At 45.2% G+C, this 13,105-nt stretch overlaps 1 protein-coding gene across 1 annotated transcript in view; it reads right to left on the reverse strand.

Moving 5' to 3' along the window:
- Positions 1–4,819: 4,819 nt before the first annotated feature.
- Positions 4,820–13,105, reverse strand: part of LOC110089894 (digestive cysteine proteinase 2) — a 34,902-nt gene continuing 26,616 nt past the window's right edge. Inside the window, exons 7-11 of the mRNA XM_020813269.3 lie at positions 11,446–11,639; positions 10,815–10,906; positions 9,276–9,437; positions 8,023–8,212; positions 4,820–6,065 (exon numbers count right to left, since the gene is read on the reverse strand). Of these exons, the coding sequence (XP_020668928.3) occupies positions 5,878–6,065; positions 8,023–8,212; positions 9,276–9,437; positions 10,815–10,906; positions 11,446–11,639 (826 nt within the window). The 3' untranslated portion in view covers positions 4,820–5,877. The remainder of the gene's footprint in view (positions 6,066–8,022; positions 8,213–9,275; positions 9,438–10,814; positions 10,907–11,445; positions 11,640–13,105) is intronic.

Genomic DNA, 13,105 nt, shown 5'->3' on the forward strand with positions numbered 1-13,105 from the left:
TGAGCAGGCAAGCGACGATGGCACCACCCTCTTTAAGGTTTCCAGTCTTTATGCAATTTCTCCTCCTTTGCCCGGGGCATAGGTTCACACGAGGAGAAGGAGGGAAGAGGAGGCCCATTCCCTGCATGCAGTCACTGTAATTATTTGTTTCACGTTGCCGCACGTTGCCTTTACAGAGGAAAAGGATGCTGCAAAGACCTGTCTCTTTGGGCACTTCTGTTGCGTGTATTGTGTTAGGTGGCAAAATCAGGACTCTCTCCTTTCACAATGCTACAGCATAGAGCCTGGATAGTGTCACTGAAATCTATGAAGAATGATCCCTCTCCATAAATATATAGGGTTTGGTCTGAGGTGAGGATACAGCTTTTCCGGAGGCTGAAGTCCTGGGATGCAGCTTCAGGTTACTCTTAGCTCTCATAGCTAAACCAACCAGTCACACTGGATGTGACTGATCCCCTTTTAAAGCCACCTGAGAGCCAATGTATCATGATGGGACTTGGGATCGCCGATTCTAGTCTCCAACTGAACAATAGTTGACCAAGACCCATCCACAGTCTCCTAGCCTGACAAAAGTGACATTTATACTGTTTTCAGTTCACTAGAAGGATTTGCTGCATCCGCTTCTCATTTCCATATCAAGGTGGATTGTCTTTACCAGATTCTAGAAAGAAAGTACAGTACAGTACTGTACGTAAATATCCTGAAAGCTTTACTCAAACCTCCAGTCAGTTCTGAATCTTGCAGAAGTAGAGCATTAATAGAGAATATTTTCATTGGTTGTTGGAACCCTTCACACCCACAGTCTGGTTCCGATACGTGGATGACACCTTTGCAATTTGGAGCTACGGTGAAGAAAAACCAGAAGAATTTCTAAACCATCTCAACAGCATCCACCCAAATCTACAATTCACAGTGGATGCGAAGGGTGCCGAAGCCAGGGCCCGTTTTTAGAAATGTTCCATGTAGAAGTTTGCTATAACCAGCCTGAGGGGGTTCCCCATGGCCACTCCATCTGTCTGTTCATAGAACTCATTATCCCACTGAAAGTAGCTGGTCATTAGGCAGTGTTGGAAAAGGACGTTGATGTCTTCTGGAAAAATCTGCTGGAGGAGTGTCAGAGTGTCCTTTATCGGTACCTTGGTGAATAGGTAAGATGATCAGTCAGTCCTCTAAAGCAGTGGTCCTCAACCTCGGGCCTCCAGATGTTCTTGGACTTCAACTCCCACAAATCCTGGCCAGTGGAGGTGGTGGTGAAGGCTTCTGGGAGTTGTAGTCCAAGAACATCTGGAGGCCCAAGGTTGAGGACCACTGCTCTAAAGAAATAGACAATCGTCCCCATCACTCATGCCAATCATATTCGTGAGCTGATTTGCATGAACCTATGAGAAGACTGGAGAGGCAGAGTCAGCAGCTACATGAGGTGGGAGAAGGAGGAGTCAGATAGGGTTGGCTCATCAGAGAGAGAGGGAACAGATACTGAGAGAGATAGAGCTGGTTAGAAAAATAGGTAGAGAAGGTGGTAATGATATAGCAAGAGAAAAGAAGTATGTACTGAGAGAACGGTTGATGAATTGCTTATGTATAATGTGTATCTGAAGAACTTCTGGTATTATTCAATCTTCTTCACTCCAATAAATAAGTTGTTTCTGTTCACAAGACAAGTGTTCTAACAAACGCTATTTATATTGTGGATTGAGGTAATCCACTGGTGGCAGCAGAAGAAAGCTTCAAACACTAGCACAGCTTCAACAAAAAAGAAGAAAGTTTAAAACTCAACAAAGCCTGGCTCTCAGCACTGAAAAATACAGCCTGGAAAAGGTCAACAAACTCTACCCAGCCACAAGGACCAGTGATCACTGCACACAAAAGATCAGCAAATGACACCCATCAATCACAGTGACAGATCATCTCTCCCCCTTATCACAACAATACAACCACAACCAAAACACGCCGATCACCATAATCACCCCGTCTCCTGACAAAAGCTGATCCCACAGCTATAAATGCTCAACTGTCCAACAAACTGCACCAGAGCACAGAGTTCTGACTCCAGTCCTCCGAAGATGCCGGCCACAGAGACTGGCAAAATGTTAGGAAGAAAAACCTTAATAGCATGGCCAAACAGCCTGGAAAACCCACAACAACCATCGGATCCTGTCTGTGAAAGCCTTCGATAATATTTTCGTTTCTTATCAATATCAGGTTGTGCTTCCCAACCACTTGGGGAGGACCCAGATGTTATAAGTTAGCAACAGTTGTGGTTGCTGGGGAACAATGATATACTTTCTTTAATGGAATTAGCACATTAGCTGATCAGAACTGAAGACTACTGTAAAATATATGTGGCGTAGAGAAGGTTCATGGATGTTTATATATGTCGTTTAAAACATCCATGGGGGATCAGAATACTGAATCAAATTACATCTAGGCCTTAAATCAAAAGTGAGGCATATGTGGCTCTCCCAGTGTGGCCACCTGCAACTTACATCATCCTTCACTTTTAGCTGCGCTGGCTGGGGCTAGTAGGAGGTATACGTCCAGCAACTGCTGAAACACTGCATGGCTACCAGCCCTGGCTATGTGGAAAGTTAATAACCATGTTCCACCCGAGCAGTCCTGGAAACTGGAATTGACTGGGGAACCTCATATTTTTCTCTCAGAAAGATTTCTGTCACCCAGTCCCTGCGCAGAACTACAGTTCCGAGGGCTCCTGACAGGAAGGGACTGACACAAAAGCAGCCTCGGTCTGTGGTGTCCGTGTGTTTTCCTTCCCAAGCTACTTAAAGAGCTTCAGGCAAGCCCTGCTAATAAAAGTAAAGCATCAGTGTAAGGAACTGCTTGAGTAAACAGATATCGCCAGAATTAACACAAGCTTTTGATCATGTCAACAACTTTCGCAGCACTTATTATCTGGGATAACAAATGAGGCATCTACTAGCCAGCCTAATGCTTATGAATGAAGTTAATAACACCACAAGGACTGGCGGCCCTTTTAATAATTATGTTCCAAAACATAATTCAGTTTCAAAGAGGCCTGCTAGCAACCTGCCATAGCTACCATTTTATTTGTGTATGTGTGTGTGTACACTCCCTCTCTCCATGTTTTGTCCCGTTGTGATCTTGGCACTGCTGGCATATGTACCTGCCCCCCAGTGATTCCTAGGAAACTGTGCCATTATTCTCTTACCTTACCGAAGGGTGAGGCACTTCAGTTGCTCAGAGGCTTAGGTGTGGTAGCGTCCCCTGCCCTCATGCTGTCAGAGCTGGAAAATGTTTTTCTTGGACTTCAGCTCCCAGACCTGTGATCATACTGACTGGGGAAATCTGGAAGCTGAGCTCCAAAATTGTCCAAGTTATGCTGTCTTCCATGAGCAGAATGAAAGCTCTCTTACATAATTGGGTCCACTCAGCTGAGAAGAGCCCATGCTGACCGCCAGTAGTGCGACATGTTCTCTGGGGCCGAGGAACGACTTTCGGTCACCTGCTATTTGATCCTGTTAACTGAAGATACTGGGGTCTGAACCTGGAGCTGTCTACTCAGGTATGGTCCCTGGATTTTTAACTTTAAACACTGCTCAGTTCTGTGACAACCCCTTTGGCGCTTGTATCCACATCCCAGCGTCTCCCATACTATTTAGCCCAAATTTTGCAGGACACACCTCTTCATTGCCTCATGAACTCCAAAAGTTGAACAGCTCGAGATGTAACTCAGGGTCAGGTCATCTGTTAAGGTAAACCCATATTTCGTCCTCTAACAATGTTAGCCCTTCACAATCGCAAAGCATTTGTAGGTGTGAGACATCAGATGTGCCAACAAAGTGCTGCAATCCCCCAACTGACCAGTTACAAAATAAAAAGCAATCTGATTTGCCAATAGTGGATTGAGACGAGCTTATGTTGCGTTCCTTCCCTCTTGTGTGCATGGAGTGCTCTTTGAGCAAACCATTCTACCTCATTTGAAGAACTTACTATGTTATTTTTTCATGTCCAATGAAACTTGCAAATTGTATTCCCCCCAAATATGGCTTAAGTATTTTAGCAAGTGATAGCACTGACATATGAGAGTTACCCCTTATTTTAAAAAAGACCGTGGGAGGTAAGTTAGCGGAGAAAGAAATGACTACCTCACCAAGTTTCATGGATCAGTGTAAACCAGAACCTGAATCATTGAAAGCAGTGGTCCCCAACCTTGGGCCTCCAGATGTTCTTGGACTTCAACTCCCAGAAATCCTGGCCAGTGGAGGTGGTGGTGAAGGCTTCTGGGAGTTGTAGTCCAAGAACATCTGGAGACCCAAGGATGGGGACCACTGATCTAAAACTCACTCTAAGACATTCTGCTCCCTGGTCCTGTGGGAGGCACCTAGCCCTACCCCCCCCATCATGATGATCCTCAGGGCTTCAGCGCTGGATGCTTCCTGTTCACAGGTAGGTTCTACATGCAGGCAGGGTCTTTTTCAGACTAGTGCTGAAATGATGAACATGAAAACAGAACAGGGCAGGACTAGGGGATCACTGAGAGTGTTTACAACATTTGGCTAGTAGAACCAGTAAGGTCTATTTCCAACACACTGGGGGGTTAAATTCCACAATCTTCTCTAGTTGCAAAGAGGCCTAGGCAACACACACATGCAGATGAACATGGACACAGAGACCAGTGACCTCTGAGTGATTTCAAGATGGGGAAAAGCTGACCTCCTTTCCTGGCCACTAGCGTGACAGAAGGTAGAAGCAGCCGCCACCACTGTGATTGCTAGAAGCCCTCGAAACAGTTGACAAAACTCTTGAGCAAGAGAGACGAGAGGCAAGAACACACGGTAGATGTCCTCACAAATGCTTTTATTGACTCCATTAGAAAGCACCACCTTAGCTGCTCTAGAGGTGGGATGACCAACAAAATCGTTTGGCTGAAGTAGGCTATTTTGGAAGGACCGGGTCCAATTTTTCCAGGAATTATCACAGAGCACACCAGCCCCTGAAAATATGAAAAGAAAAGGGCAGGGAGAGGAAGCAACTACCTGTTTCTGTAATTATTGCAATGGCTTCTGGAATGCCCTGTTTGATAGCAAAATTGCTGGTTTCTTGAAACAGGAATGCCAGCTCTCCTAGAGGAACGGGGGGGGGGGGGGATGAGCGGCAAAAATGGCTCGGGGTGCTCGTATGTGCTCCACTGGCTACATTTTGCCCACTTTGCTCCTTGAGTTGTGTGTGCTTTAGGGCAAGAAGGTAGACTGTACGGCTCTTCGGATGTTACTAAACTACCGTATTTTTCCATGTATAAGATGCCCCCATATATAAAACACCCCCCACTTTTCTAAATATTTTTTCTTTCTTTGTATTTTGATTGCAACAAGTAGCTTCCCCCCCCTCCACGTTTTGCAAAGAAAATGCAGGCGGGAAATGATTTCTGTTTTCTCCCTACATTTTCGTTGCAAAAAACAGCATCCCCCCCTCCATGTTTTGCAAAGAAAATGCAGGAGGGCCCCCCGCAAAATTCATCAATCAAGGGCTTACTCCCCATGTTTTGAAGACTGGAACTTGAAGTCATAGAAGGAAGAAAGGAGGTTATTCCAACAGCAGGCTACCTGCAAGAGGAATTGACTTCATAAAGGACCTAATTCAGCTACTTAGAGTCTAGTTTTCCAGGCAGAAAGCCTTTATGACATGGCTTATAGTGAAACTTAGCTGGTACAAAGAAAGAACAGTAATTCATTTTTTTAAAAAAATAATTGAGTCTTCTTCCATTTTCACAATTATGGTTCTAGTATATTACTGAACATTTTCGAGATGTTTAAGTGATGGGGGATCTTGATTCGTTGGGGGAGAAAAAACACAACGGGCTGGATCATCTTTTGAGGTGGCTTGACATGGTTTGTCCAGTTATGCCATAAGTGGAAAGGTGGCAGCGGTAGCTACTCCACAGTTGTTGTCCTTCATGGACATAAGGATGTAGCCATCATTACCCCAATAGGTGGACCACGAATTCTTAATAAGCCAGTAAAGTTCTCCTTGGAGGACGCCGTAACCTACTGCCAGGACTGCATGATCCAACTCGCCTTTCTTGTTTCCTAGAAGGAGAAAAGGAGAGTTAACAAGGCTGATGATTGTGTACAAAGTGGTAAGGCATCTGACTGTATTTCTGAAATTTGTGGGTTCAAAACTTCATAAATGCAGTTGCCCTCTTGAAAAAGGGGATATTGTTTTCCCTCATTTGTACAATACTGGGGAGAACATGGAATTGGGATTTAGAAGATCCAGATATGAGTCCACCTCTCAGCCATGAAATTCACTGGGTGATCTTGAGCTCATTATGCTCTTGCTCAGCTTGAACTATCCTCACAGGGTTTTTTTCAAGGACAAAGAGCTATGTCTACTGTATTGAGTGCTTTGAAGGAAAATGTAACTAATATATAAGTCAGTGAGTTACCCAATGAAATTGGCTAGCAATGAATTCAGGACAAAGTAAGGTACGGACTCAAACTGGTTATGATGGCTATGTGGTATCTGTATGTCCCACATATATTCTCCTATGTACTATTTCCAGAGCTTTGAAAAATTCCTATTTTTTGGATGAAAACTCCCATTGGCCATGCTGGCTAGAAGATTCTGGAAGAATTAACTTTTCCAAGTATTTCTTAAAAAATATTTTTCCTTGTTCTCTCTCTCAAGATTCAGGTTCGGTTCTCAGAAATCCCAATACACTATACAACGAAAACAAGAACATATCCATGGTAGTTCTTGGACTTCAACTCCCAGAAATCCTGGCCAGCAGAGGTGGTGTGAAGGCTTCTGGGAGTTGTAGTCCAAGAACATCTGGAGGCCCAAGGTTGGGGACCACTGCTCTAAGGACCTGCCACTGACCAGCTAGGAGGGAATCCCTGGTGAGGTTTAAAAACGGCCCCAATGAACACCTTTTAAAACTCCACCAGGGCTTGTGTCATAGGAAACACTCAAAGATGCTGCAAAGGGACTTTGGTCCTTCCTGGAAGTGAAATGATGACCTTAGTTAGCACAGCCCATGATACGCGATTATGGGAATGGTAGTTAAACTGTCTGAAGAGTCAAAGGTTCTCCACCCCTGTTCTACTGAGTAGGCTCTTGCACCAGTGTCCAACTGAATGTATAAAGGGCAAACTGATGGAAGAATCTAGACATGGGCACTTTGTATCCTCAGGATACGAACCACGGCACCACAGAAGCCAAGGCGGCCTAATTCCTCTCCCTCCAACCCCAACCAGCCAGGTCCACTCACTGGGCATGGTGCTCCTCCATTGTCGTTGTGCCAATCCTAGCAGGGGTCCAGTCGGCAGTTCCTTGTCTCCCTGCATTGCTGACCGCTGAGGCGCAGAGGCTGGATGGGGAGTCTCCCCACTCAGTGGTCGGTTGTGTGGGGAAGCGCCAGTTGAGCTCCTGCTGGGATTGGCGTAACGATGACAACAGAGGAGCGTTGTGCCGTGTGGAGCCAGGTGAGTGGACCTGGCTGTTTCTGGGGGAGGGAGTTGGGCCGCAGTGGCACCTGTGGTGTTGTAGTTCCTATTTGTTTCCCCAGGATACAAATACAAAGTGCCCGTGTCTAGAAGAATCCTATACAGCAGTGGTCCCCAACCTTGGGCCTCCAGATGTTCTTGGACTTCAACTCCCAGAAATCCTGGCTAGCAGAGGTGGTGGTGAAGGCTTCTGGGAGTTGTAGTCCAAGAACATCTGGAGGCCCAAGGTTGGGGACCACTGCTATACAGTACACGCAACTTAGAAGGAGCTACAACTATCTTTAATGAGCCTTACTCACAGGTGATTGTGCATAAGGTACACCTGCAGCATCTACCTGCCAAACAGGTCTACTTATAAGTGAAATCCTGATGTTACATACCCAAAATCATGTTCAATTGCATTCCAGAAAATGCATCATGACATACAGCAAGTGTGGGCAACCTGTGGCTGTTCTGACAGTACAAAGGCCACCTTTTTATTTTATGATTAACCCCAGTTTACATCTTCCCCACATGAAAATCATATATTGAAACTCACCACACTTGGGCTCATAGTAAACCCCATTGGAATAGAAAGAGAAGGTTCTGTGGGCGGCATCAATGCTGACAGACACGGGCCCATGCTTGTAGATGGCGGCCTTCAGTGCTGTGATGTTCCCAGAGGTAACGTTCACGTAACCTGAGAGTTTGCCGACAAGATGAGTTTCGTTGCTATGACAATAGCCATTCTGATAACCGCAGAAAGAAAGAGAGGGAGAAAAGGGTTAATGAAAGGAAATTCCTAGATTCTGCTCCCCATTTCATCAATTGCCGGCATTAGTCAGAACATTCCTAAACCACTTTCCCCAAACTTGGCTCCCCTTAAATATGCTGTATCACTGTTCCCAGCCAGCTATGGGAGCTGTAGTCCAAGATATCTGAAGGGCAGGGAGACAACAGAAGCTAAACTCTAACACATTTGCACAGCAGGTTAGGGAAGAATGGCCTAAGATTTCTGGAGTTAGTAGAATTCATTCATTCATTCATTCATTCATTCATTCATTCACTCACTCACTCACTCACTCACTCACTCACTCACTCACTCACTCACTCACTCACTCACTCACTCACAGTTTATCCTGCCCATGCAGGCCATTACTCTGGATGGCGTACAAACGGCATAATGCAAAAATAATAAAATTAACATTAAAATCGTACACAAATATAATCTCTAAAAATGAGGATCACTAATACTAAATGTTTACAGGCACAAGAGGGAGAGAAAGAAAAACCAGATTACAAGAAACAGGATTAGTCTGGGGTAATGCCAGGAAAAGCTTGTGAAAACAGCCAGGTTTTCATCTGTCTTCTAAAACTAACACGGGACGGGGCTAACTGCTCTTCAGATGGGTGACCAATTTCTGGGCCTCCTTTGGGGTTGCGACTTGTAGCGTCCCAATATATGAGGTGTGGATGGGATGGGTGGACATTCGGAGGGAGAGACACTCAGGAAGCGAGACCCTAAACCTTTGAGGACTTTATGTGTGAACATGAGCACCTCACCTTGAACTTGGTCCAGAAGCAGACGGACAGCCACTGCCAGCGGGCCAGGACAGGTGAAATACAGATTGTGACACAGAACGCAGAGGAGAAGCCCATGTTCCCCATATCATAAAGAGCTTTTGGCTGCTTGCACTCACCCAAATGCTAACACAGACCACCATCTGCCAATGGGCACCTCCCCTTCCAGAGCAGATCTCGACTGTCCTCACAAAGGCATCGTTACTCAAAAGGTAAGTTCCTACTACTCACTTGGCCTTTGTACGGTCCGTAGGAATCTGTGGTGGCAATGCCGCCGTGCTTCAGGACCCACTCAAACGCCTGCCATTCCTCCCCACCATCGCAGGCATAGTTGCCAAAGCCCCAGGAGCAGTCAATTAGGATTTGTTGAGACAACGGCATAAGTTGCCCAGTCTGAGGAAGCAAAAGAGAGGAGAGTAAGAAGGTCACGCTTAGCTGCATGTGTTTACCCGTATAAAACTAGAGTGGAAGCACCAGGAACAGCACACATGAGAAAGACTTTAAAAACATTTCACTCCTATTTAAAATATAGCAAAGGTTATATGCTCCAAGGGAAACAGGTCTCAATATTATTGTTTTTTTTAATTACTCATTCAACATTTCTATTTACATTCCACTCTTTTCTCCAATTACAGTGGTGCTCCAGCGATGGCCCAGAGCCCCTCGTTAAGCGATTTAATCGCTCAGCGGGGCGTCGTTAAGAGAGGCACCACTGTACTTCAAGGCTCTCCTCCTCCATCTTTGATCCTCAGAACCCATCCTGTGAAGTAGGTCAGTCTGAGAGGCTTTGACTGCTCAAAGTTGCCTTCATTAGCTCAGTGGGGAGTAGGATCTGGGTCTCCCAAATCCTAGTCCAGCACTTTCACCACAATGCCACACTGCCTCAACACACCTTTGTGGAGGAGAGATGGCCTAGAAATTCCATGCATCTTGTCCTGAGCTCCATGAACAATGGGAACAGAACTGTGCTAAATGCAACCCTGTCCCTAAGGAGGAGTGTTGAAATGATGAGAACTAGGAGGAAGATATAAATTAGAATTCTTGCAAGCAAAGGTAAGTTCTTGAGAATTTGCTAGAGAGCCTCTCAACCCACATGCACTGCATGCTGTTAATGCAAAGTAGGAAACACTGAAAAATTACCTTTTTTTGGACTACAATGAGCAGAATCCCTCAGCCAACAGAGCCTGTGGCTGGATATTATGGAATCTGTAGTCCAAAAAAAAAAATCTCCGCCAAACATTGACAGAAGCATAAAATCATAGAATAATTGAGTTGGAACGGGCCTATAAGGCCATCGTCCAACCCCCTGCTCAATGCAGGAATCCAAATCAAAGCAGATCCAACAGATGGCTGTTCAATTTTCTCTTGAAATTTTCTCCAGCACTCACCACCTCTCAGGGTTATTGATTCCATTGTCATACTGCTCTAACAGTTGAGAAGTTTTTCCTGATGTTCTGTACTGACTTCCTGTAGCTTGAGCCTACGATTATGTGTCCTACACTCTGGGATGATCGAGAACAGATCCTGCGCCGCCTCTGTATTACTACCTTTCAAGTATATGAAAAGTGCTATCACTTCTTTCTCTTCAGCCTTCTTTCTCAAGGCAAAACATGCCCTGTTCTTTCCTCACTGGACTTGGTTTCCACGGAGAATCAGTGGTTCCCTGAACTGTGAAACACATTGGATCAGAGCAACTGTGTTTGTTTCCCAACACTTTCTAAATTAATCAAAAGGAACTTTCCCTTTGAAATGTGAACATGTTGTGGTTACCTTGAGGAAGAGAGCCCCTTCTAGCGCTCCCGTACTAGAAAAGCTCCAACAGGAACCACAAACAGCTTGGTCCTTGACTGGAGTCACTGCACCTGAAAGGAACAAAGAGAGGTAGTTGTGTGACACTTGTAGTACAGCCCCTAGCCAAAGCAACCACAATGCGGTTTGTGTTAAAATTAATTTGCAGAGGAGCCGAAACCTTGCAAGCCCAGGGATTGCTGGTCTTCAGCTCCCAAAGTGCCAGCTGGCATGGCCAAAGGTTTGGCATCTTAGGAACTGACATTTGATGACATTTGGGGGGCAGTGTGGATGACCCCCAATTTCAGAGCAAAACTGCAGGGTTTATATAAAGCTAGCCCTTAGCTATAAAACCAGGTCAGGGGCTTATGTTGTGGACAGACTGTGTGTTGCCTTCTCTTGGCTATTAACCATAGAACTGTGGAATAATTGAGTTGGAAGGGGGCCTATAAGGCCATCAAGTCCCACCCCCTGCTCAATGTAACACTTGTCAGCCTGTGACTAGACTAGTGAACGGGCTACAGAGCCACCTGATCCAAAAAAAAGGATTCACTCATGGTCTGACAAAGGCGAGAAACGACTGCCCGCTTGTCGCTGAACGAGTGCCACTCACCGTAGAGACGCCAGTCCAAACTCTCTGGCAAAATGAGACCCACGTACAGCTCTTCAGGGAACGGGAGCCCCTTGTTGGGGGTTGTGCTCTTGAGCTTTCCCCTCATCACTGCTATCTCCTCTTGGGTGAGGTCAGCCAAGTGGTTCAGGGCCAGCTTGAAAGGGAGGTTGGCCCGGTTCTTAGAGTGGACAAATCTAGTATATATAAAAAAAGAAGGCTGCTGTAGTAAAAAAAAGCTGGACAGAAACCCAACTCTGGACTGTGGCCCTTGCGAGAGCATGGAGACATTATTTGTGGACTACAAAAATCCCAGGAAGTAGTAATCGCTCGGCTACCTAGGGAATTTAAGGAACTGCAGTCCAAAAAACAAAGTAACTTTCACATTTTGATCCTAACCCATTCTTATTTAAATAGTCAAAGATTTCCGTGCCAGAAGAAGCAGAATGATGGGCCAAAGTGACACAGAGGCAGCGTTCCTTGCTTTCTAAGTGAAACATGTTGCATATTTCTGCAGCTGTTCGTGATCTAGGAACCTGCAGTGAAGCAATCTCTCTCAAAGGCTTTTTGGTGCTTCGCTGGTTGAGCCAAAGTTAGGTGAATAATATCAGGATACGTGGGACCAACTTTGTGGTGCCATCTACCGACATCTAGGGCTCTGTGGGTTGCTGGTGCCTGTGTTCCTGTCTATTCAGTGCCAAGCAATGATCTTTACATTTCTATAGGTTTTTGGGATGCAATAACATTTTAGTGTCGGTTTTATTATTTGCATTATTCAAGTGCTGTGATCGACCTATTTTATTATATTATGATTATATATTTTATCTTCTTAAACCAACCTGATGATCACTACAGAAGAGAAGAACACAGAAGGATTAAATAATAAAGGCTGCTATGAAACATAATGCTTTGAGCTCCGTTGGTAATATGGGAAAGCAGCCAAGTGGAGTGGTTACAGAGCAGCATGGAGCAAACAACCTAGGTTTTAACTCTGGTGAAGAACAAGGGGTGGAAAATCCTTGGTCCTCCAAATATTTTGGATGACTACAACCATATTCTTTCACTATTGGCCATGTTAACAGCAGTCCAATGATCCTACTCTTCAACCTAGAACCTGTGCTAAATTGGTCAGGCTGAGCTGTGGGCTAAACCACAGAAGCCTCTGTGCTGCAAGGTCAGAAGACCAGCAATCGTAAGATTGAATCCACGCAATGGAGTGAGCTCCCGTCACTTATCCCAGCTCCTCGCCAACCTAGCAATTCGAAAGCATGCAAACGCAAGTACTGTAGATAAATAGGTGCCACCATGGTGGGAAGGTAAAACGGCGTTCCCTAGTCATGCTGGCCACGTGACAACGGAAACTGTCTTTGGACAAGCCCTGGCTCTACGGCTTGAAAACGAGATGACCACCGCTCCCTAGAATCAGACACAACTAAACTAAAAATGTCAGGGGGAATCTTTACCTTTTAATAGGATAAAGGCTTGTACCTAAACATCTGCAGAGCAGACCCATCTCCTAAGCAACAAGAACTGAATATATGTGTCCAATATTATGGAGGAAGAACCCGTAATTTCTTCAGCCATTTCTTTCTTTTATTCAAAGCAAAGTAAAGCATGATGCTTATATACAGCCCCATAGCTGTAAATTAAATAAATAAATAAA

The sequence above is a fragment of the Pogona vitticeps genome, chromosome 9 (assembly GCF_051106095.1).
Source record: "Pogona vitticeps strain Pit_001003342236 chromosome 9, PviZW2.1, whole genome shotgun sequence".
NCBI lineage: Eukaryota > Metazoa > Chordata > Lepidosauria > Squamata > Agamidae > Pogona > Pogona vitticeps.